Below are 26,764 nucleotides of genomic sequence, written 5' to 3' on the forward strand. Positions count from 1 at the left end.
TTGAGTTTTTTCTTGTTTCTCTGGCTTAGCTCATTTCTGAGTAAAGTATTACATTGCATTAAATATGTCTCCCACCATTGTTTATTTGCAGACCTGTTCTTTAAAGGATAAGCCAATTTCCTCTCAAATGCAGGTGATTTCTTGTGACTCACTCTGACAGCTGTGACAATCTGTTTGTCACAGAGCTATTGGTACATACCAATTTATATGTTAAAAGTAGCCAAAGGTGGAGCAGTCTCACAGGTGGTTTAGAACCTGAAAACGTTGTGTGAAGATTCATCACATTACTCTCTGCTTTTGTGGGGTTTTTTAATGATGGTATTACTTTTTAACTTTGCACTTTAGGGAGTTGTCTTACAACAGTGACTCTTACCTGGGAAAATGTCCCATCTCTGCTCCATGCTGCAGGATCCAGCATGATTCCATGGCACTGTGGGAACACATCAGGCCAAGGCTGGTAGTGGGCTGGTTGCCATTCTGGGGTGAATTGTTTCTGGCTCAGTACCATATGCCTGAGGGTGGCATGTGTCTTCTCAGGAAGGACAAATTACTCTTCTTCATGTTTGGCAAGCTCCTGCTGGCATGCCAAAGAGGGCTATATTTAGTACTGGTACTGTTTAGCCAACAAGCTGGGAAAATTGTCATGATGATATGATGAGAGATTTACCAAGGCTGTTTTCCAAGAGCTGAAGAAGACTTGGTTGAAGTGAGCTTTGAATTTCCAGCTTTGAATCTTGCTGCTTCTATTTTCTCTGGGTACAGTACATCCTGCTCCCAAACCCAGGCCCGTGGTGCTGCAGCTTGAACTGAGCTCATTCACTCTGACTTGGCATTGGTGGAATTCCTACCAAGCTGGCTATTCAGATATACAGCTTGGTACCCAAAATTCTGCTCTCCTTGTTCTGTAGAATCCTGGCTGCTCCTGCTCCCCTGGTGACATGTGCTGTCCTGGCTGCCTAAATGGTCCAGATGTGCTGAGAGCAGAGATCCAGAGAGCAGTGGCAGCTGTTCCCTCTTTGCCTCTCATCTGCACTGGGCACATGGCTTACCCACAATTCAAAAACCTCATGGGACCAAAGGCAATATGAGCCCTGACACTGCAAGAATTTCACCTCCTCTGTTCCTTTTCCTTGAAACAGCAACATCAGGAACCTCCCAAATAAATGGAGCAACACCATGGGGTTATCTTATTTCTTACTCATTTTATTTATCTTTTTTCCACTCCAAATTGGCCACACTGTTCAACAAGAGCATCTGAAGATCATTCTCCTGGAAGGCCACGACTATGAGAAGGTCTCAGTTATCCACTGTTTGTACTAAGCTGAAGTTACATTTTCCACTGGTAATTTACTTTATACTTAGGCTTTGCATACATAGCAGTGCTAAAAAGAGGGTAAAAGAAATTACCTCTTAAGGAAAAAAAAAGGCAACCATCCCAATGTAAATATGATTTTATTGCTTTTATTTAGGCTCAGTGAAGGAATGGAAGTTCATAGGGGACAAGCTAAACTAAATAGGCTTTTTATTAACAAAATATTTCGTGGTTTGCTCACAACTCAGCTCAAGACACGTGAAAAAAAGATTAAGGAGGACTCTAATTCTCTAATATCATAGCCCTCCCTTAAAAGTCCATATGACTATTTAATTACGTCTTGACACACATTCTCATAAGCAAAGGACTTTTTGAGTAATTCTTTAAAATATTCACAAAATGTACCTTAATCCTTTGCTTGGCCCTTTAAATCTTCTTTTCCATCTGAAGCAAGTGTTGCTTTTGGCTGTTGTAGCTATAGCCAAAACATGAAAAATCATCTGGGCTCGGGTTGGCTGTGTTGGAATTTTCTCTTCTATATGGTAAGCAGGAAGTCCACAAGGCTGGCTAATACTGTACATATCTTCTCTTTATTTTTAGTTTTGCTATTGCTGGCAGGATATTGCACAGTGAAGAGCACAGTGTTATCCTCTTTCCCTGTGTGTCCCTTCTGTGTACATAAAAAATTAGGTTGTTCTGCTGATTACTGTGAGGACAGATCACCTCCTTAGGAGTCTTGTCACAATACTGACATTTCTTGTGGAAGTTTTCAGTGATTTGACACTTCTTATTATAATACAATTTCTAGCCTATATTCCTGTGAACGAGTATTGATTAATAATTCCTGGCATTACAAACAAATCACAGCTCTTTTGCTTATTTTCAGTAGTTAAGTAAACTAGGGGAAGGTCTTGACAACCCTAATTTGCTGCGCTTGGTAGATGATTGACTATTTTTGTATATTTCTCAGCTTTACATCCATTGGGCCAAGAAAAATCTGGAGAGCAGGTTGTGCATGTCTGGGACATCCACCCTGTACAGACCTGTTAAATCCCTCAGATGTTTGTTGCTGACTATAACTTTAATAAATCCCTGCAGGTCCCTTATGTAGCAAACACTGCCATGTAACTCACAGCTATGAACATTCCTCAGGTCATAAACTCCCTCTAGTCTATCCTCTGCCAGGGAGGCATTTGTTTGCATCTTCCAATAGAGCCTTTTTCCATGAATAAAGTAGCATTAAGACAAGTGCAAGACACACACTAGTTGTTGAATGGCAATACACGCTCCTCCTTTTAGCTTGGTATGTGGCTTTGTAAACCATAGATTTTAGGAAAAATGACATGGTAAATTAACAAGAAACATAATCCCTGGCAATTTGTAGAGTCTAAATGGCATACAAAGATGTGAAAATGCATTGGAGAATGAAGTTTCTTTGCTGTACACCACTCCCCTCACAGCCTGCAAGCTTTGTGGGGCTCTGTCACAGCCTGATTTGCTGTATTGTCAGCTCCCAGGTTTGACTGAGTTTGAAGAATTACCACAGTAATCAGCTATCACAAGTAATGGTTTCTCTGAGCTAAGAAAGAGCAGCTGCCAGTCCCTGCTGTGCTCTGTGTGCTGGGCATTGCTGCCAAGCTCCTTGGGTTCCAGTTCTGTGGTTTTGAACAAAGGAAGCAGTCTCTGGCTATTTCTGACCTTTCTTGCTGGGGAAGTGCACAGCCCACTCTCCCTGCGTGCACCTTCCCAGAGGTCTCCTGAGTCCCTGCTCTGAGCCACTGAGGTGTGCTGGTTGTAATGACCAGGTCCTGTTTCTGCACTCCATACTCCAGAGCTGGCTCTGTTTCTCCCTTCCACAGTTCTTTGGTAGCCAAGAACACTTTGTTGTTTCACAAATTAACCAGAATTACTAAATCCTCCTCAAGGACGGATTGCCCTAAAGATTCAATGTCTGATTGATCTCATTTTTTAATAGGCACTGAGCAGTCTGGGGGGGGTTAACAGTTTCTCCAAACATTGTGGGTTTTTCAATTCTTTGTTATATTTTTTCCCTATGGGCTTCTGTGTTTTTGTGCCATATTTTATGTCTTTTAAATAATTCCCTTTGTGGATTTGTGACATTTCTGACATTTACAAATATGTCTTTTCCATTTTTGAATGGAAATGTTGCTACATGAGTGTTTGTTCCCATATCTACACACATGGAGCTTCTCCCTGTAGCAGTGCCAGCAAGTTGTCCACTTCCAATGGTGTTTAAATTGTGTTTCAAGGGTTGTGGTGTCCTTTTTTGAGGTCTTGCTCAAAACTATGTGACATCTGTATAACAACAAATCCTGGCAAGTTGTTACAAGCTATACTTGGGTTTCTAAGCCTTCTTGAAAAAATGGTGCATTTAATAATTTTTCTAAGATTCAGTTTCAGCAAGTGGCAGCCTCTTCTTTTGCATCCCCAGGTTATAATCTCTTGATCTTGTAAATAACACTAATAAATATTTCTTGTAGTTCATAATTGATGCAGTTTTAAATTAGGATATTACAATTATGATAAAGACTTTTCCATATATCTTTTTCATTGTCCTATCCCTTGTGAAGATGGCATTCCAAAGGGTGCTCTCTGCAGCACTGCTCTACAGGGAGTACTGAAAGCAAGTAACTTGCTTCTCAGAAAGTGCAGCTGCTGATGCCACTAGCTAAACTGGTCACAGGGTTGGACAGCATGCATACATGACACCAGGGGGGACAGCTATATGGTGGCCCCACATTATTGCTTTTTTTGAGTCTTGAATGTTCTGGAAAAGGGCTGTATTTCGCTTATTATTGCAATTAATTTTCCAGTCAAATGTGTATTCACTATAAAGTCCTTTTCTACCTTGAGCCCATGATAATAGCATTAAGGAGGGTGAACATAGAGCATTAAATCTGGGAAAGCTTAGTCTTCCAATGCTTTACACCTTGAAGCATACACACACAGCTTTTCCGCATTTCTTTTACTGTTTGTTTTCTTGTCAGAGTCAGGAGAATTTTTAGCAAGTTTCTCCAGTGCAGGTGTTGACAGCATGTCCAGCTACCAGTACTTTTGACATGTGGTTCTTTTGCTGACATTCAGCTGTGCATTTCCTGGCTGTAAGATGCAGGCAGTTTATTCTAGTTTTAGATTCTGAGGTCTGAAGAACAGCAACAAGAGAAGAGAAATGAGAAATTAGGGTAAAGATCCTGAGCAGCAGCAGAAAAATAGTCATTCATATTAAAGTTTTATCTACCAATTAAAAAAAAAAGAAAAAACATAATGTTTTATAAACTATTCTCACAGAATAGTCCTGATAACACCACTGCTTGTGTGGCATGAATCCCATGAAAGGCCCTTTCAGTAACATACTCTATCTGCTGAGCTCTGAACCCTGCAGAGCACACAGTTCATCCTGGCACTTAAACCCCGTCCCTACACCCATTTTTGCCTGAGCTGCTGCAACTGAGTCCCCATTCCCCTGGGAGGGCTGAGCTGCACCCAGTGGCCACCTCTTACCCACTGGAATTTGTTTTCAATCTCCACAGGACCTTCAAGTCTCTGGTCTTTCTAGAGGCCACTCTTAACCCACATCTTGGTGTGGTGTCGCAATGACAGAATCCCAAAAACTGTATTCTGAAGTATTAATGTGTAATTAGCACCTCCCTATAATTGCCTGCCTTTGCATGAACCATCACCTTGAACTCTCCCTGCCTGGAAAGTTTTGGTTTCAGACTACTTTAAAGTTACTGAGATCTCTGGTATTTTTTCTCTCCAAGTAGACAGAATTAGTTTTACAAGATTTGGAAAATACATCATATTCTGCGGGAAGGAAACAGGTTTGTAAAACAGAGATGCTGTCATGAATGTCATCAAAATGAAAAATATCTTTGGCTGGAGGGAAAGCATTTCCTGAGGAGACCTGTTTATTTCACCAAGATTTTTTCATGCAGACATTTGACAGCTGAGCAGAGGATCTGCCATCCTGCATCAGGGACAGAGTCTGTCCAGGCCAGTATCCTGTCCCTGACAGGGACCAGCTCCAAATACTTCAGAGAAAAATGCATTTCCATCATGATGGGAAATAGCTTCCTCATGTGATGAGTTTACTGCCAGTCCCAGACACTTGCTGGTTGATTTGGAGAAGAAGCAGTAGGCTAATTTTTTTTCTTTGTTAATCCCAGGTTATTCAATAGTAAATACATTGGGCAAAATTCAGTTCTGGCTATATCTTGAATTGCTATTGAACTCTTCATCATGAACAGCATTGTGGCAGCATATTTCTTAGGTTATTAAACAGTCATAGCCCTCTTAACCTTTTGCAGGATAATTAGTTTTGATAAGAAAGATACATTCAAAGGCAAAGGAACATCTGGTACAAAATCTGAGCTATAGTCTTAAAACTGTTTTCTACCATGGGTGATTAACATTTTTATTTTCTTTCAATTTCTCCTTTCAGGGATCTTTTCTGGGCATTCTTCATTACATTAGACTTGACTTTTCTCCTGTATCTACTCATTGTTAATCTTACAAAGAAATGCTGCTATCTACAGTGTATTATTTTTCTTCATGCACCTAATAAGTGGATGAGTGGCTAACTCTGACCATAGGGACTGGAGCAAGACAGCTTTGAGAGCATGACCAGCACTGGCACACGGTGACTCCTAATGCTGAGCACCGAGTGACTGCACCCAGGTGTGGGATGTGCTTGCAATTAAAACATACAGCACTTCTGCCATGCACAGGAATCTTTTGTTAGCTAAAATTAACTGGCACGTGTTCCTGGCAGTGCTGCTGCTGTTTCCAAAGTGACAGCCTCTTCTTTTGCATCCCCAGGAGAATACCTGAGCAATGGCACACGCTGCCTGCCCCAGCCTTGCCATGTCAGGTGCTGCCAGGCACCCTCTGAGACAACAAACCCCATTCCAGGAGTAGGAAGGAACTGATGGTGTCCAGTGTCCCTTGTTTATTACCAGCAGGCAGGACACCAGCACCTCTCCTGCTGGGTATGAGACCCAAAGATGCACAAAAAGCCAGGAGAAGCCATGGCCTTGTGCCTGTCTCCTTGTGTCAGCAGACCAGAACAAGTCACCACTGCCCCTTTTCCCTAAAGAGATAAAGATGTGCACCCCTCACATGGGTATAACCATGGCATTTGTATCTTTGGTCAGTCCTTGTTTTTAACTGTGGAACTGCAGACACACAGTTTGTCTTTCTGTTTTTTCTTCTCCAGCATGAATCTCACTTTCTGTCAAGACTTCAAATATATTAGTACCTTTTTGGGCCAATTCTGGCTTCCAAATGCAGAGTGGGGTGAGCACAGCAGGAGTCTCTCTCCCTGTTGTCCTCTCTCTAGGAGAATTCCTTGTTTCTGGAATATTGTTTTTAATATATATTATGTAAGTTGCAATGAGAAGATTCATGAAAGCACATGAGTGCTTTTTTGCAGTTTTGCAGAAAATTCAGTGTTGCTGGGATGCTCAAAGAGCCCACCAGACCCTGCAGATGGCATCCCAAATTTTAATTTTAATAATTTTTCTTTTCAAGGCTACTTTACACAAACTACATTATAAAGTCATTAGCACAGAGTTCAGACTCTGTATAATCCTTGGGACTCATGTGGATTTGCAGAATGATGCTGGTAGTCAGGAGAAAGGTTTATAATTAAAATACAAGAATCATAATTTCCATTGATATTTTTCTAAAGTAATTTGCTCATATCTGTATTTCTGTATCATTGATCACATTTTAGAAAAAAAATCTGCCAAACTTGTTAAGTCTCAATACTCTGCTAATGATAGATTAAGCACTTCTAACAAGTGCAGCCAGTGTATTCAATGAAGATCTAAATATAATTACACTGTACACCTGAGCTCCATTTCAACTTCTCTTCCTGTCCTGGAATACAATTAGGATGGAGCCTTGGGGACACACTCACTGCTAACCAAAATCTCAATGACCTTGCTGGGGTCAAAGCAGATGTCAAGTCACAACTGAATATGAGGCACTGACTCTAAGAATAGATTCAAATTTCCACTGTTAGGTTCAGTCATGATGTGAATGAAGCTACCAAGAAAACACTACAGATCTCAAAGGCAAAGTAGTCCTTAAAATAATTTTCAAAAAATAATCTTAAGGCTAACAGGAGACAGTGATGATAATTGAGACCTAAATTGAGAAAATTTAGTTATTTTCTTTTTCTGCATGCTGTGTTAGAGCTAGGTTAGTGGTTAATGACTAATTTACATTTCCTGGTTTATAACCCTTTAAAAACAGTTATTCTGCAGGGTCAGTGAGTTTGGGAGACTCAGAAAATTGTGGTTCAGCCTCCTGCTCCAGCAGTGGCATCTGTGCTAAAGCTCCAGCTCTCCAGGCCTTGGGAATGGCACTGCAGAACAGGACAGCCATGCTGTGTCTGGGACGTGCAGATGTGTCCCTGTCTGCACCTCCTCACCTGAAAAGCAGCTCCTCTCCCTGCTGAGCCTGCACTGCCTCAAACCACATCTCTGTGGTGCTTCTCCTTGTGTCAGGGCTCGCCACAGAACCAGGTCAGTGGTGGGTGGAGGTTCCAGAGGGACACAGAATGCAGCCAGTAATCAGCTGCATGATGGTGCAGCCATTTGTAAGGAGATGCTGGTGCCCACAGCTTGGTCTGTAGGTAAAGAGGAGATCTGGCAGCTACTTTTGATCTCCCAGGACTCAGGCTGGCCCAGAAGACACAAGGCAGCCCAACCATAGGCTTCACGGGCAAGGAAAGCAATGAAGAGTCTGGGAATTTGCTCAGCACTGAGGTGTTTCAGGTGTCTGCAATAAACACAATTCAATATAGCACATTGTAAACTGCTAAACTGATAAAATCATCAGTCTAAGTTTAGTGCAGGACCAAACTACTTTCTTCTGGGTGCAGATCTCTTGTAGATCTTTTCCAGCAAATAGAGGCTGCTTTAAGAGTGCCATTTCCCTTGAAGTTGTGATTAGCATTTATTTCCCCATGCTAGAGTTAAATTTAGCACTAGATCTACTTGTTTTTTAAAACTACTTTTTTAAAACTAGGAACTTACCAAATCTTCAGCTTTTTCTTCATAGAACTAACCAGGAATGAATAAAATGCTCTTTGAAAGTGGCAATATTCTATTCACATTTTTCAATTACAATAATTGCAATTCTAATACTATAGACTATTAAATTTCAATATATCTGACATTATACGGATTTATTAATATGGAATTAAAACAATTCCTCTGAGTGGGACTTCGAATATGATTTCTTACTAAGATTAGGTATTCTTTAAGAAACTGGATAAAAAACATTTATATGTATTTTGGGCTAAGCTGCTTATTAATGAATAATAATCAAATTAATAGAACATATCAATTTATTTCAGATCTATAAAATACAAATCTAAAAATATCATTTTACAGACAATATTCACCATTTCGTTTATATTTTAGTATGATCTAAAGCATATCTTTCACAGAATAATAATGTAACAGAATAACAAAATAGTCTACATTTTAACCTTAGAGATTTTCTTAACTGGAGTCTACCATTTACACCAAAAATACTTGTGCACAGTAAACAATTAAACATCTACATTTCAAGAATAGATTGGCTACATCTCATAACTGAGACACCGATTACAGTACATTTATTAAAAATCCTTCAAGAATGCACTCAGTTATAGCAGTAGTTAAAATCATAACAGTTCTGTGAAATGATCAAAGCAAATGATAACAGAATTTTAAAATTCAGTTAATCAATTATCCGTAATGTAAAGCCCACATAACACTACAATGAAGGAAGAAATTACATGGGCACAAGTGCAAAAAAGCAATATTATAAGCCATCTTCTCTCTTTGGTAACAATCAATTAGCAAGGAGTATACCATAATAATTCAAGTCAAAGACTAATACAGGCTGTATGTCTTTTTCCTTTCCTACCATAGGCCGACTTGATTTGCAGGCAATCTACACTAGAGAGTTAAAATTCTACTTAACACTCCCCATTTTTTCCTCTTTTAAGTTTAAATATTGAAATTAAAGACAAGGGGTTGTTTTCTTTCATAAATAGCTTTTCAGTAGTATTGTTTCTTCAGGAATTTAAAAATAAATAGCAAAATATACACAACTTCAAAGATTACATTTAATTCCTTCTAGGTATATCCTGAAAATATATTACCAAGGAATAAATAACTTTGGGTTTTTCAGATATTTGGTAAGGTGTCAATTACTCTTAGATAAGGACTTTTCTCTGAGAGATAAGGAAGTACCATTGCTTTTTCTACAAAGCTTTTCCTATACAGGTGGAATTTTAATAACTTTACACTAAGAATATAATCTGTAATATAATATGGATGTTACCCACTAAAAAGTACAGTAAAAAAAAATCTTTCAAAATTAAACCTTCAGAACTTCTTGTTCAAATCTGAGGAACTTCCCAGTAACTATGAAGCTCTCCTGGCAGTCAAGATTGGTTGTCTGTGTGAGGAGGTTACAGTAACAGTAAGGCAATTTCCTCCAATGGCAGAGCCAAAGCTCTTTCCTACTGACAACATATTAAAAATCCAGAAAGGACAAAATGTTGAGGAAGGGACAACAGAAAAGGATGTAGATGAACATTCGTGTCTAAACCATCCTGAGATACATATGGATTGTCTACAGAGATTTCACTCTAACCATAGATTTTATATAAATTCTGGTTTTGAAGGACTTGACCCTCATGAACAATTAAGGTCATAGGGGTAGGTTATCATCTAACTCAACCTCCTCCTTATATTTATCTGAAATTATTGCTTAAGAAAGAAAAAAAAAATATCCAAGCCAAAACAGCAAAGGAACTAAAAGAATCCAGCAATTTGAGGTGTCATTAGAAATAGAAAAAAAAAATATTATCTGCAGGAAGATCTTCTGGAGGGGCAGAGTAAAGTCCTTGCCTTTTTACAAGATCCATTTAAGCTGCCAGAAGAGTAAAGGCAATTTTGACTGCTCATTTATTCATAATTCAGAAATAACATGTAGGTTCAGTAACCTCCTATTCACACCTACAGTTAATTTACATAAAATATTAAGCAGAATGCTTTTCTACTCCTTGTTTGATTCCAAGCACAAGATGCAAAAACCAGTTAAACTGCACTGTCCAGCCCTTATCTCTGCAAACCTCTATCTGATCAAGAAAATGCTTTTTGGCATCTTCTTCACTTTTCCCTACTGTCAGTGCTTCCCTGATATACTCAATATCTTCTTTGCTGGTTAATTGGGGCATTCCAGTCATCAGCATCATGGAGAACAAGATGATCAGCAGGTTTGTGTGGTGTCGGAGAGCTAAATAAGCCTTCACACATACATCCTGTGAGAGAGAAGGGTTCTTTGTTAATTGAGGAGATGGATAGAGAGGGATGGTGTAGGAATTTCACAGGACTCTTATTAACCAATGCCATTCAATCACTCAAGTGTCAGTGACAGGAGACCCAACAGAGCCATTCAACTGAGTTGAAATGTGACACAAACTTCTGCACCTGCTGCTCAGTGTAACTTCATTCACCACAGCTTGGGGCAACCAGAACTGTTTGGGTGTACAACAAACAGCTCTTAATACTACATTAATTACCAAAGCATAAAACCTTAGCCTCACCAGAATTTCACAAGAATTTCTCTACCATATAACCTCTTCCTGTGGCTGTTAAAAGAGACAGCAATAATTCACTGTCTTCCTTTCCTGTTGGGATGTTCCCATTTAAAGACTGTGGCTGGCAAGTGAGACTGAACAAAGCAGCACCTCCAGGGGATTGCTCTTCATTTTCTCTAGATGCCTATTAACTGTGCAGTGGTGACGGATTATTTAACAGGGAAGATTTTCAGCCTTGGTGTTCTAAGGAATTTTGCTAGCTGACAGCTCTAGTCTTCAGGCACTCTGCCTTGCTGGAGGATTTCTATCACTATGCACTGTCATTCTGGATTCCAAAGGAGTTTTTTTAGAGCCTTTTCATTTCCTTGTATAAATAATCTGTGCTTAACAACAGAACTTTTAGAAGAGTGGCGTTTCTGCAGCTTGGAAAAACATGCAATGCTTTAAAAACAATTACTTCCTGCTAAGAGACTAATATATAAACTGAAATTATTACTTCTTATATTAAATTTATAACTCATTTACTAGGAGAAATAATTACAATGCAATGAAGACATCAATCATCAATCAACTAAAAATTGGGTCTGCAATGCAGTAATGTAAAAAGATGAAAAATTTTCCAAGAAGGTTGTTATTATTTAAACCACAGCTGAAGCAGTGCTAATTTTTACCCAATTAAATATTCAATTTAACCTTTCAACAGCTGTATATTAAGCTTTTGAATAATACTTGGGAAATCCAAGTATTTTAATGTAAACTTCCAACAAATCCTAACAGCCCTCTAAAACACAGGGCATTTTTTACAAGATACATGGTTTTTTTCTTCTCTGAAATAGGAAGAAGTGCACAAATAGTCTTAACATCTATCACTGTTTACATCAGCAACACCAGGACACCCAACTAGACAGGTTAGGAAAACACAAAGGAAGGAAGATGATACATTGAAGATCTGTCTGTACAATTTCTTTTTTTAGTATTGCCTGGGAACTTAAATCTTTTACTCTATTCCCAAATAAATTCTGTTCTGAAATAAGATCATACTTATGAACACCAGTGTCAGTTTAGCTCTAGCACAGCAAAAGATTAAATGCAATGGTCAAAGCACAGTTTACAATAGAAAACACCATCACCTTATCACAGGGAATAGCTTCTCTCCATAATAGCAGAAGAAAAATTTTTAAAAAGAAATTTTACTTATGTATTCTCAACTTCAAACAGAGAAATCTTGTCACAAGAGTTAGTCTGTGTTTTGTTACCCTTGAAAGAGATGAAAGGTCTTTATAGTTATATCAAAGAAGGTTTTACATTTCTGTATGGATGATGTATCTCACTGCTTCGGGTGTCTGAGACAGAAAAACAATTAGGCAGTCAAGAAAAACCTGGGATCACTGCAACTCACAGGCAATCCTTCCAGGAATTCAAAAGATTTAAAAAACCTGCATCTGTCTGTTACAGTTATTTATTCAGACAGGAACTGGATGTGGTTTTGCATTAGAATCTTCCAAGAAAAGGAATTTTTACACTTCTGAGAGAGGCGGCGAGAACCAAAAATAGCCCAGACGATAGGTGTGTGTCAAGGGCACATGTTTACTGTGGGATTGAGAAGAAAGCTGCTAACTCATCTAAAGCCAGAGGCAAAATGAGAGGAGCTGAGGAGAAACCAAAATCCCATTGCCCAACAGGAAAGAAAAAAAATAATAATAATTCTGAAAGCCTGAAACTGTCCTAATTATTATTGTCCTAAAATCCAGGCATTTTTATAATACAAAGTGTCCAAGTTCTGTTACATAGGTCATCCCTTCCCTGTACAGTATACTGCAAATAAGTATTTCTCAGTGATGAATTGGATACCCTTCTATTTTCTGTCACCTTTAATTACAAAATCTCATGTGTTTGATTGTCAAACAAATAAATTCACTCCTCTGCAGTGAACTTCGGTGAAAGTTATTTGTCATTTTAACCTTCTCCATCATCTGCAATATGAGCTCTGGCTAACACATCTACATGGACTATGTCCAGTGAATAACAAAGAAATAAAATTTTGTAAAAGTAGATTATTAAGTTAAAAAAAAACCCCAAAGACTGTAAAAAACAAAGGAGTCTTCTGAAGTACAAACTGTTTTAATGTAGTGAAATACAAAATAATGAGAGATGTTCTTAAAAATTAATGAAGGATAAATGCTGAGACTTTCCATTAAAACATGAGTGAGTCAGCAGGCAGACTGAATGAATCCCTCAATATTAGGAAATATGATGAAACAAGCCAACTGAAAAGTGAATCTACAATTTTGGGTTTTTTTTTTTAAACTCTGGCCATGTAATTAAAACACATACATTTTTTATAGCCAAATACTTAATGCAAATCTTGCTCTGTGTTACTTTTTTACTTGTATAGAATTAGTTTTACTTTTACTGTTCTTTGAGACAGAAAAGACTTTTAATGTACTACTGCAATAGTGGTATATAAACAGTAGCTATTTGCAGCAGAACTACACATGAACTTGCATTTTTTCGTCAGTTTATTGTTGTCTGTGCCTAAACCATGTCACTTAAAATGCCAAGGTCTGCCACCACCATCACAGCTCACAACAGTAAAAGCACATTAATCACCTTTTATCTGGCTAAGGACACAAGTGGAAATGACATTGGTGCTATCACAGCATTCCTAAACTGTGCATTAGTGGGATGGTAGCAGTACTTAGAAATTAGTACTAGAGAAACAAAAAGTTGATTTAGTCAAACCCAGGACTCCATGATGTATTGAAGAGAGGCTATGACCAAACTTACTTCTGACTGATTTTGGTATTTGGGCTGCTGAAGCAAAGGTCAGATCCTCTATAAAGAGCTGGATGATCCATATATATGAAAACAACTTTACCTCACTGCAGACACCTTTCAATTCTCCACACTTTTAGCACACTTTCATGCTTCTAACTATTTTCTGCTTTCAGAACAGAGGTCTTCTTTGAAATTACACACCCCAGACTTGTGTTTCAGTCCCACACTTGTGCATGACTTAACAGCTGTAGGAACAGCATCATTGTTGTACCCAGCACAGCTCACAGGCTTCCCTGAGAGCATGGGCTCAGCATTCCCTTCCCATGTAGTTCCCTTCCCACAGTAGCTCCAACCCATGGCAAACCCCACCCTAACATATTTTGATCTACAAGTCCCCTTCAAAACACTTCCACTGTGATAAAGGCAGTCCTGGCAAAAATGAAGATTCAAAGATTGCAGCTGGTTCTTTAATTATTTTCAGAAGTTTCAAAGATCTTTGGTTCTTCTTTGCATGGGTCCTCTCCACACATGGCCTCTCCCTTTTGACTGTCTCTGGTGGACAATGTGATTTGTCCTATCATAAGAATACTGTAAGGTGGGAATTGCAAGAGGATCCAAATGGATCCCCATCCCTGGCAGGGGAGCCTGCAGGATGTGTCCAGCCCAAAGATGGGGAACACTCATTTTTGGATGAGTATGTAAAAGCACTGAAATGCAGTCACATATGGAGACAAAATGCTGAAGTAACTGCATATGTGCTCAGAGGGACATAGTCACCACCCACCAGGAAGAACCTTAATTAGGTACTTGGAAAAACAGACTCCATACTGGACTAGTTCACCCACAAGGAATCCAAAACATGAAATTCAGGCTTTGGCTTTGACTCACTCTACAGAAGAATTTTTCTTTTACTATCATAAGGAACCTGCTTTCTAAATCAGACACTTTACTCAAAGTCTCTAAAGACCTCAGACATACATGTACTTTTGATCAACCATGCTCTCATTCATTTCATTAAACATAGGAACTGCATACTAAACTCCCTCTTTGACCATGTTCTACACTAGCCCAAATAATCACAACTGGTTTGAAAGCACTAAATTTCAAATAGAAGCAACAGAACAGATTTTTAATGTCATTTCTTTCACAGTTAAATCTATCCATCCACTTCACAAACCACCATCTGAGATAGCTTAGGGTCTCTACAGATTTTTACTCAGATGCAGCAGTCCAAGCCCCAGAACTCGAGGGCAGAATCAGGAGGGAATAACGCTGCCCAAGCCAGCTGATGAATGCCTCACACCTGCTCATACTCCACAGAGGCTCTGCTTAGAGCCATGAGCTTCTTCTAATTGCACCAACACTGAAGCCTTCTGCAAAGTGTTTTCAATCAAGACAAGAAACAAAGAAAGAACTGCTTATCTGGTCTGCTGCTAATGAGCTTTTCAATGTGCCTTTGTGAATGTTTGAATTCTAGTTCCCATAATTGTACAGATAATTTTTTCTCTTAGTTGGGCCTAAAATATCCTGGAATCGTATTACAATTCGGTACATTTTATTAACATAATACCCAGGAGCCTAGATCTTTGAAAATCAAGGCACTAATGTTCATTTTAGAGGGTAAAAAAACCCATTGCTTAATCGATTTGCAGTTAGATTCCCATTCTTTTACCTGAAATTTGTGGAAATGGAGACTTGTCTTCTTTCCAGAAGTTCCCATGACATACAGAAAATCTGGAGTCAGCACAAAAGGAACTCTCTCCTTATTAATTCCAAGGAAGCTTTTATAATTCCCAAGAATATGGCCAAAATCAATATGGAAAAGGTTACCTTCATAAAGAGAAGAAGAAGTCACATTCAGACAAATACAACAAACTGCTAAGAACACTTAGGTGTATTCACAGGAGTTTCAACCCCTTTTTTGGGTATATATGATCACTCTTAAGTTCAGCAGAAAAGACTATTTTCTTTCTTTTTCTGGGAAATAAATAGTTTTGTCCTCTTAGCAAAATTACTTTTTGTTTTTCTTTGGCAGTTGTTAAAAGTCTGGCAGAAGCTGCTGTACTATCTAAACATACACTCACAGCTTTTCAAAAATCAACCAAGGAAAGCTTGTGCCTCATAGCCGTAACAATCAGAGCATCACTACACGGAAAAGGCTTGGGGGTTATGTTTCAAATACCCATGGGATTCTGGCACTACCCATCTCCTTGGCAAATGTCATTGACTAGCACATGCTTTCTCCTCACAGACCTTCATTAGTGATTTCTAAACCACTCTGTGTGTTCCAAGTCTGCATTGTCACCCTTTGGATAGCTTTGAGAGAGTAGCAGGGCATCAGTTCCCACAAAAGCAATGAAAACCTCTCCTTTTAAGGGTCACTACACCTACAGGACTGGAGTGTGCTGCTACACTCAACATTACTTTATTACTTTCACTGGCACTCAGGAGATGGATACAATAGTATGGTTACTTAAAAACACAGATTTGTAGTAGTGGCATCTTTATAAAAAAAGATAAAACATCGAATTATATAAGATGATACTTAACAGTGATCTGTAGGTGGAATATCTTTAAACGTTCCAGATTTTAAGCCAGCTTTCAAGTTCCCCCAGCCTACCAAACCTGAGTCTCTGCAGACCTTTTAGACTGAGATCCTTCTGGCCCCTGAGGCTCAAGAGAGATCCTTTTAAAGACTCTGAGGCAAACCTGCTCATGACCACAACAGAACAACACCTCTTTTTCAGTTTCTGTCTATTGACCTGTGCCTCATGTTCTGCTCGTGGGAACACCACCACATTATATTATATATAATGTTGAAATTAAAGCACTTCTTCCCCAAGGGCTTCTGCTGAACTTTTTTACTGTAGTCTTCAATTAGATAATTTCTGCCTTCAGGGTACTTCTTCTCTCCAGCCTTCAACTGATAAAACTTTAATATAATCAATAATAAATATTCAGCCTTCTAACTATTTTCCATCTTCTACCAGAGACTAATTATGAAGTGAGAAGATCGTGAAACTAAAAGTGAATTCCTTAGACTAAATAAAACTCCTCCATATGTACTGATTGTTCAGGGGTTCTTTCCATAGGTAAGTAAAATTAAGGATGAAACAATGTGCAGCTACAGAAGTAACTCCCAAAGTTTATAGTACAAAAAACCTGTGAGTTTCTTCAGGAGGATATAGCCATCCCACAGATTTTAGTAGGTAAAAAAACCACTCCATGTACACTTATTTCCTAAAATTTTTTACAACAGTACACAAAGCAATTACATTCCTCAGAAGTGAAAACAGTCCAGCAACATCTGAATTCTGACAGAATTCAGTTCCACTGAACACTGTGAGAATCATAGCCACACATCAGATAGATGAACAGCTGCCTGCTTTATAAAATTTTTTGGTGTTCAGACCTTAGATGTAGACAGTAAAAAAAACTTGGTTTACATTTCTAATGAGTTTGTATGAAACTGCTCCTTGGAAAATAATGACATTATTAATGATAGATATCTCCAGAATGCATGAAGGCCAACAGGGGTGAAAATACATTTCAATGTTACTTGACCTTGTAAGCACCACTGACAGATCTGGTTTGTGTCTCTTCATTCATTGTTAAATGCATTATTTATTAAAATGAAACATAAATCTAATGAAGTATAGACAGTCTGCACATCTATGAAATTCTCAAAAAAACAACTCACCTGTTTCTGTAATCATGATGTTGTCATTGTGCCTGTCTCCTATTCCAAGTACAAAGGTTGCCACACAGTATCCAGCACAAGAATAAACAAATCTTTCCACAGCTGCCTGAAACTAAAAATAAATCTTAGAGATGTTAAATACTTCAATGCTAGGCACTAAATGCAACCATTCTCAAAGTTATGTACCTTTCTGTTCAAATGTATCTATCACCAGTTAGGCAAACTGTCTTATAAAATACAGCACTGCACAGCAGAGACCAAGATCACAGCCCTGCACTGCACCCCCTGTGCTGGCTCTATCCCTCAGCACAGAAAAGCAGCACAGAGCAGCTCACACATTCTGAGGAAAGAAATGTGGCAGAAAGCTGCAGTGGGTCAGTGGATGTACACAAGCAGAGTTGTGAGTACCCAAACCTGCACCTGAATCCTCTAAAACCACATTTCCTTTCAGTGCTCTTGGATGTCCTCTCAACCTGCTCCTCATGTATCACTTCTAACTTCCATTGATAAAGGAGTGATTTCAGAAGCATCCTGTCTCCCAGGAGCTTGGCTGCCAGCTGGATGCTAAAGGCTCATTCACAGACACCCGCAGCTGAGTGCAGGGAAAATGAATGGATTTTTCAAAACCCCACAAGTAACAAACACAAACATATGGGCTCAATGCTCCTAAATTAGTAGGGTGCAATTAAAAATCCTTCCTAAAAATTTAAAGAACTCACCTTCTCTTCAATCATGCATCTTTCCTTGAGCCACTGGTTTAGTATTTCATCCTTAAATGCACCAGTGTTCCCAACTGTACTCTGTTGAATTTTGGCAATTGTTGTAGCATCTTTCACAATTTCGATCATTCCTTAAGAAAATAAGGAAAGGGTTAGAAGAAGTTATTAAGTTTTTATCAATGCATATTAAAAATATTAAAAATAAATTTTAAATTGTGTTTAAAACCAACTGCAGATCTTCATAGGTTGTGAGCAGAAATTTATTTGACAAGGAGCAATGGTTCCTGTTCATTCCCAGCTGAAACCAGCCAGAGTTCATAAAGAGCCTGGCATCAAAATTCCTCCTCTTTTAAAATGGATGTATCACATGATGAGTGGGGACTCACTGCACAAAGCTTTTCCCAAGGAGAGGGAATATTCCTGCCCTGATCCCAATTCACATTTTCCCCAGCTTCTCTCCAACCTCACAAATACAAGGAGCTGAAGAAAAGCTTTCATTTTGCTGCAGTCTAGGAATGCAAGTCTTGCCAGGGCTGTGACAGAGGAATAGAGCTGGCCCTCCTGCAGTAAATCCAATTTAAGCTTAAGTGTGCATAGACCCAGAAAGCTCAGAAATACCAGTGCACAGCGAGGTACAGCACTGGGATTGCTGGTGGAAAGCTCTGGTTGTCAGGGGCATGGGGTCTGTCCCTAAACTGAACAGACCCTTGCCAAGGCACACTGGCACATCCCAGCAATACCGTGCAGAAACAGGGCCTTGTCCTGCTCGTGCCAGCATGGCATGTGACAGAGAGAAAGCTAGAGGGAAATGCAGAAACAGAGGCTGCAACACAACCCTGCACTGTAGCCAAGACTAGCAAATGCAGTCCAGACTGGGCATGCCTATATGGAGGAAAGTCAGATTTTAATTGAATTTATTTGGCAATTGGAAATTTTATTTTTTCCCCTCTGGTTCAAGTTCAACAGTGTCTTCTAGCTTCAGCTCCAGTTCAGAGATAAGCAAGCAAACAAAAATACCCATTTCTCTCCAAAGCAATTCAAAGCAGCTTCTGAGCTGGTTTCAATTTAACTCTGTTAAATTGATAATTTAACAGAGTTAAATTGAACCAGATAAATAACCAGATAAATTTGGTTATCTGGTTAACCAGATAAATTTATTTCTATTCATAATCCCACCCTTTTGCAATTACTGAATTATGGGCAAATTTTCCTGTAACAGAGTGACAACACAGCAATCTCTTCCTGCCCTCTCTGCATGGCTGAATTCATGGCTGAATACCCCTGGAGGTATTTTCTTCTGCCTTTACAGTGGCCTGGATATGTTTGCCATAAAATTATGGTAGAAATATGACCTCCAAAACCCACCACCAAGACCACCAAATTAAAAAGCTTTGCATTTTGATCTCTGCTTGTCAAACTGGTGTTTTTCTCCCAGGTGTGAAGTCCAGCTCCCATTCCAGCTGTTGGAAAAGCTTTCCCTGCCTGTGCTCACAAATCTCCCTCTGCTGGCCAAGAGCTCCTTGATGGCGGAGGAGCAGAGCTGGCTCAGGAGGTGCCAAGGACAGCAGGGAGGAAGAGCAGGGTGTGACCTTTTACCAGTGATACAGAGAAGAGAAAGTCCATCCTACAGAGGCCTGCTTGGCAGCAGCAGCGGAAAGGACAGATTTGCTTCCAAAATTACAAACTGCACTGGATGCAATGTCTTTAACAGAATGAGAATGCTCTATGCAGGAGGGGGTGCCAGCCCCAGATGTAAGACACCTGTTTCCCTGTGCTCAGTGTAGAGTGGGGTATTGTCCTGGTGTCAATACACAGAAACTGCCCAAGTTCCATGGAAGCATTAAGAGGGAGAGAAGAAGCAGCCTGGAAGAAGACCACATGTGAATACTGTGAAAGAACATTTGCATGCCACTACTCTTTGGTTCTGCTCCAAACAAGCATAAGCTCTACATCACAGTGTGCCACATTGGGCATTACTAATTTAGGCTGCAGGTATTCTCAGCAAAAAAGCAGGAGTGTTAATATGATTAACCATGCTCCTGCTGTGGTGCTAAAAGGATGCTAAATTCTTACATCTCTCCCATGTCTATAGGAAAATCAAATATTAGTTCCTTGAGACAGAAGAATGGGGAATCAATTAAGAATTCATGAAAGAATAACAGAAATCTGTAACTCAAGTATGAAAATGCTAGAATCACTAGCAGAATTCCTCCTTCTTCCTTCATTTTTTCAATACAATACATTGTCTTGAGATAATTTTAAACCAAATTAAATCAGATCCTAAAAAGCTCTCTAAAAAATTAGGTTTAACACTTCTAAAGAAGAGAAATCCCCCCAACTTTCCTTATATTTATAGTTAGTTAGCATTTTGATGTACAATTTTCCATTTCCTTTATTCTTAAAATTCTATCAATAAATATAGTTCAATTTTAAAACATTTATATTAGGAGAAAAGAAACTCTCTTACGTCATGCTACCAGGTATTTAATCAGTGAGTTTGGATTTTCTGAGATATCATGAAATCAAAAGGATATTAATAAATTTTATGCGGCAATGGATTTTAGAGAGGAAGTACATGAATAAGTATATTAAAGAGTTATAAAGAGTCTTCATTTTATTGGAATTTCCTACTTGACTTCTTTCACCACAAGTTCTGAAAAATTGATCATCTCTGCTGCAGGAACTAATGCCCAGTGAGAAATATTACCACTGTTATGTGGTAGAGGGTATGAAGCTTTAAGTCACGAAAAAATAGAAATGTTTTGCTCTTTATTTTATTCCTATCAACACGTTAAAATACATAAGTCACTCACTTCACTGATATTTCATACTAAATGTTGTTATTAAAGAGGAGCTTGCAGCACAAGCCAAGCCATTACACAGGAATCACAGCCAGTAAACAGCTCTGCTACAGCTCAAGGAAGGGCAGAAACCACTGCCAAGCTGCACCTGAAGGCTGCTCACAGAAAGTGTAATAAACTGCTGCTTACCTCAGGACTGCAGCACATATTAGAATAGTTCTCCCAGATCTTCTGTAAATTTGGTATTTTGAATTTCTAATCACAGCAAGTGTGATCACATACCTATTTTGTTCCCTGTAGAAATGCAACCATATGGCAACAAACAGAGGTCCAAGGATTCTGCTTCCCAAATGGATTCCATAATTCGAAGAATCTAGTAAAAACAAATGGATATGGCTAAGTTATTTCAAATTATTTGAACATTACAGATTACTCATACAAATAACACTTTTAAGACTTCTAAGATTCTGCTTCCCAAATGGATTCCATAATTCGAAGAATCTAGTAAAAACAAATGGATATGGCTAAGTTATTTCAAATTATTTGAACATTACAGATTACTCATACAAATAACACTTTTAAGACTTCTAAGATGGGGCTAAACTTACTTTGCTATTTGATTAAGAGATACATACAGAAAGTGTGCAGCCATTCAAGATAATCAGTTATAGAACCAGGGTTTATATTTCTTCATCTGTTCTGCAACCAGGAGATCTTTACTCTTCTATAAAGTATTAATAAATATATTATATGATTTCTACATAAGGTGAGATTGAATGTGTTAGCAAGCATGCCCACTTTTCCCCATTCTCCAAAAGCCCTAACAAACCAGTTGTCCGAAACAGAAGTGATGCTAGCTACTGATTTTTCATTTGCTAACTTCACCCATTGCATAAATAAATGATAAAGACACTCCATCAGAGAAACAGGGCATCTTGCACTAAATAAGATTCTGTCTCTAGTGTCATGGACATATTCTCTGAAAAATACTTTTGCTAGGATCTTTCTCCTGAGAAGCTGAGAGGCCTCAGAAACGTAATGTAAACAATAATTATCTGCTGCTGTGGAATGCAACAGGTGCATCTTTGATTGGTCTCATGTGGATTGTTTCTACTTGGTGATCAATCACAGTCCAGCTGTCTCGGACTCTCTGGTCAGTCACAAGATTTTATTATCATTCTTTTCTAGCCTTCTGATGAAATCCTTTCTCTTTCTTTAGTGTAGTTTTAGTATATAATTTTCTTTTAATATATATCATAAAATAATAAATCAGCCTTCTGAAACATGGAGTCAAGATTCTCATCTCTTCCCTCATCCTGGGACCCCTGCGAACACCGCCACATTCTAGAACACAAAAATGTGAAATATGTATGGCATATGGCAGGAAAAGCCAGGGTAACAGTATGCACTGTGTCTGGCTGGGATGAAGCTCCTTTTCTTCAGAGCAGCTTGTAGTGTGCTGTGGTTTAGGGGGTGACCAAAGCAGTGCTGGGAACACACTGATGTACCCGTGTCCCAGCTGAACAGTGTCTGCTGAGTGCCAAGGCTGCCAGTTTCTCACCCACCTCACTGTTGACTAGACTGAGGTGCACAAGAGATTGGGAGGGGACACAACCAGGCAGATGACCTGAACCAACCAAAGAAATACTCCATGCTGAACAATGCCATGCTCAGCAATAAAACAGGGAGCAAGGGCTTATGTAGGTTCACCATCTTTTGTGCAGGGACTGGCTGGGAACTGGTCCACCCATGGGATATGGAGTGACTGCCTTAGCATCCCTTGTTTTGTTTTCCTTCTTGGTTCTTCCACTTCTCCTTTGCTTTTTAAACCACTTTTAGCTCAATTCACAAATTTTCTTGCTCCTCCTCTTTTTCCATCCCACCAGGGTTAATCCATAACACAGTACAACAAAGATGAGCAAGTGCTGATGTCAGCCTTGCCATAGAGTTTTAAATACAAAAGACAACCTCGCATTTCATATGGTCAGTGAAGACAAGGTATACACACTTTGGAAAAGCAAATTTAAAAGTATTTTAAAAGATACATGTTATCTTTATAAGGTTTAGCTCTCATACCTGTAAAATTAGCATGTCCTGACGGAGGTCATCTCCATGTTTGAAGATGATGCCTATGGTTTCATTTGACAGAGCTGTTGGATCTGCACATTTAAATTCAAGCCAGAGGGGTTTCTTCTTGGACGCCATTACTTTACATTTTTCTATCTGTGAAAGACACATTTACTGTTTCCTGATGCCAGCCCAAGAAACCTTTTTAACAGAATAGTTTACCAGCTTCCACTCAGCTACCACAAACAACACACTGAAAGCAGATGTAAAGGATGGAGTTCAGTTGCCTCACAAAGCCTCTCTAAACCTGCACAACTTTAACCACTGTCCATGATAAAGGAAAAAGTGTATTTTAACTCTCCAAAACTGGATTTAGCTTGCTTCAGACAAATTTAAAACAGGAATAGAGATTCTGACAAACCTGGAAAATACGGACCTTCACAACTGCACTTTGGCAGGTGCTTTGCAAAACCAGAACATAATCATTGTCCAGTGCAATTTACCACATCATCCACCCTTCTGACTTCTAGCAACTAGATTCCAGATTGCTTGATTCGATTCCCTTAGCAATTTCTTCAAATTCATGGCGGAAATGGCATTTTTGAAACAAATTTAATGTAATTATTCATAAGATGATAGATTCCCTATTTAGTTTTATTACATTTTCAATACTGATAAATTCAGACTTGAAACTGCAGTATTTAAAATGTTTTTTTCATTTACTACGGCTAAGACAACTGTAGTATGTCTTACTTTCTATTCTGGAATTCCTGATTCATTGTTGAACATTTCTATGTACAATAAAGCCATCTAAAATTTAAAAAAAATAGCAAGTGCACATCAGTGTTTGAGAGCAGATAGAATTCACGATGTAGGAGTATTTTAGTATATTCATATTTCATCTACTGAAATTCTGAGCCTGTAGTTTTAAACAACATCGTTTTTACCATCCTTATTTTCAAAAAGGAAAGAACTTTTAAAATCTTTGAACTTATTTGAAACTCTGATTTTGTTTCCAATATTTGGTTTAGACTTAAAAAATTTTAGGTTTTGAAGATTATGGACAAACAGTACTTGTTAGAATGAACATTAAATGAAAGCTTAGTTGGTTTTACCAAACGTTTTTATTCATATAGTTTGGAAAAAGAAAAGCTAACCCATCCATTTTTGGACATAGCTACCTTCCTTTGTAAATCTATTGTTTTGTTCATCTAGGAAGGTCCTGGTAGGACTGAATATTTCCTAAGTGAAGGGAAACTAGAAAATCCAGAGAAATCTTTTTTATTTTAAAACCTACTTTCTGCTTTCTGTCAAGCTGTTGATGATTTCTGTACCAAAAAAAAAAAAAAAGAAGACTAAAGAGAATATACAAAATGCTAACAAGAAAATAGTATTTAAGAAATCACAAATTACTTCTGAATAAGAAATGTCTGAATTGGCTTCTGTACTGACAGTGCTTCAGCCATGCTCACCTGAAAGGTGTTTCATTATCTCAGATTGAAGACAGACCAGCTTATAGCCTGTCTTCCAAGGCACAGGTTTATTTAAAAGAATCAATGCCTGAACAATTGGCAATTCCTAAAATTGGATGGTTTGTCTGTCCTTAGCTAGGAGAAAATTAAGGGGTTCTTTCCTTGCAGGGTCCTGGCTGCACATGAAGTGAGTCCAAGGATCTTGACTGTGCTTCTTTACCTCACATTGCATTTTAGATGCATGATCCAATTTCCTCTCACTACACATCTGCTGATCTATGAATCTTTTTTTAACTCTGAGTCAACATACACAACTGCAATCTCACCACAAAACTGAAGGCAGCAATACAGAAAAACCCAAGTGTTTCTTAATGTATTTCTAAGAAAATCATAATGTACTTTCTAACAAAACCAATACAGAGATACTGAAAAATCAGAAATAGCTGAGGCAGATATTTTTTGTCAGTATGATGAAGGTCTGGACCCAAACCTAGTGACAGATATGAATCAGGATAAGACAGAGAAAGTAACTGGAAGAATGGAAACTGAATATCCCAAAGACCCTGAATCAGATAAGAGTTTTATACAGTTATTTAATTAAAAAAAAAAAAGTCAGTTATCTGGTTAAATCTTGTACTCAACTAATGGAAAAAGAAAAGTATAATTGCCATTTAATGATTAGGATTTCATGGTTTATTGCAATTTTTTTAGCACATGGTGGCATGTTTTTACATTTAGAAAAATAATAATACCTCTGGGAACAAAAACCTACTGAGTCCATGCAATGTCTCTGTGTCCACACAGAAATAAGACCTTTTGACATATTAGCAAACTTTTTACCAAGAGATACATACTTGCAAATATTTTTTTCTTTAAAAATTATTTGTATGAAGTCAGAATATACTTACCACTAGTGCTCCTGCTCTTAGCCCAGGATCATATGGAACTCTAAAACTTTCTGGAAGTTTACTGCCCTGTAATTTTTCAAGCTTTTGTCTCAGCTGTGCAATAACTGCAATTACAAGAAAGAAAACACAATGAAATCAAACACTGGAAGGCAAAAAGGTTATAGGTAATCAAATTCATTGAGCATTATACTTTGGCTAAAAAGCTCTGTTTAGCTGCCATTTTAAATTGCTTTCCTCCTGATTCAAGGAATGGAGGAAAACTCTTTAATTTGCACTAAAAATGGCCAGGGTTGTTTCAGATACCTAAATGTAAAGTCTTCAAACACCTCAGAAGTCTTGTGCCTTCTCTGCCACTGAACAGTAAGAGTTTACATTAAAAAGTCAGCTTTTGTTTAAAAAACAAAACACAGTACAACACACCAAAAAGTATTTTCCCTCATAACTGACAAGAAATGCAGACAGACTCATGGCTTTTGAATTCTGGAATCAATTGCTCTGTAACCATAAGGAGACAAACTACAGAGACACTGAATTTCCTATCCTCCTAAAACTGGTTTCATAGTGCAGCCTTCTTAATCTCACATTCCTGTAAGAAGAAATTTTGCTTTATATTTTTATGAACAAGAATTTTAATGATCATACCTAAATGCAATCTCTTAATTAATAAAACCTCAAGCTCCAGAATCTTCAACTTAGAATAGTACAGATTATACAATGCATGATGTATTTTTTTCACCTCAGCCAGTGAGTGTCAGCAGCATAAGCAATACACTACTGATTACCCTGCATTAGGGCAAAGACCTGAACACTGTCCTAAAGGAAATTGTAGCTACACAGCAGAGGATGTATATACATGTAAAGTAATTTTGTATATAAAAATTAAAGAGAAAAAAAAAATCCTACTGATAAAGCTAAACATGGACCTGGACATGTAAAATAGAATCACAGAATCATGGATTAGTTTGGGTTGGAAAGGACCATTAAAGGCTATCTAGTCAATCCTCCTGCAATGAGCAGGGACATCTTCAACTCAACTTGCTCAGAGCCCCATCCAACCTGACCTTGAATATTTCCAGACATGGAGGCATGGGACATTTCTACCACCCTAGGCAACCTGTTCCAGAGTGCCAACACCCTCATCAAAAAAAAAAAAAAAAAAAAAAAAAAAAAAAAAAAAAAAAAAAAAAAAGCCAAAAAAAAAGAAAAAGAAAAAAAAGCCTTCCTTTTGTGCAGTAAGAATCTGTCCTCCTTAAGTTTAAAATCATTAACCCTTGTCCTATCACTACAGGCCCAACTAAAAAGTTTGTCCCCCACCTTTTTTACAAACTCCCTGTAAGCTCTGACAGGCTGATGTTAGGTCTCCTGAGCCTTCTCCAGGC

At 38.4% G+C, this 26,764-nt stretch overlaps 1 protein-coding gene across 1 annotated transcript in view; it reads right to left on the reverse strand.

The window, feature by feature from the left end:
• Nucleotides 1–8,672: 8,672 nt before the first annotated feature.
• Nucleotides 8,673–26,764, reverse strand: part of PIK3CG (phosphatidylinositol-4,5-bisphosphate 3-kinase catalytic subunit gamma) — a 33,184-nt gene continuing 15,092 nt past the window's right edge. Inside the window, exons 5-11 of the mRNA XM_066550819.1 lie at nucleotides 25,386–25,489; nucleotides 23,015–23,161; nucleotides 21,221–21,311; nucleotides 18,138–18,268; nucleotides 17,419–17,530; nucleotides 15,391–15,548; nucleotides 8,673–10,661 (exon numbers count right to left, since the gene is read on the reverse strand). Of these exons, the coding sequence (XP_066406916.1) occupies nucleotides 10,380–10,661; nucleotides 15,391–15,548; nucleotides 17,419–17,530; nucleotides 18,138–18,268; nucleotides 21,221–21,311; nucleotides 23,015–23,161; nucleotides 25,386–25,489 (1,025 nt within the window). The 3' untranslated portion in view covers nucleotides 8,673–10,379. The remainder of the gene's footprint in view (nucleotides 10,662–15,390; nucleotides 15,549–17,418; nucleotides 17,531–18,137; nucleotides 18,269–21,220; nucleotides 21,312–23,014; nucleotides 23,162–25,385; nucleotides 25,490–26,764) is intronic.

This window comes from Molothrus aeneus, chromosome 5 (assembly GCF_037042795.1).
Source record: "Molothrus aeneus isolate 106 chromosome 5, BPBGC_Maene_1.0, whole genome shotgun sequence".
NCBI classification, from domain to species: domain Eukaryota; kingdom Metazoa; phylum Chordata; class Aves; order Passeriformes; family Icteridae; genus Molothrus; species Molothrus aeneus.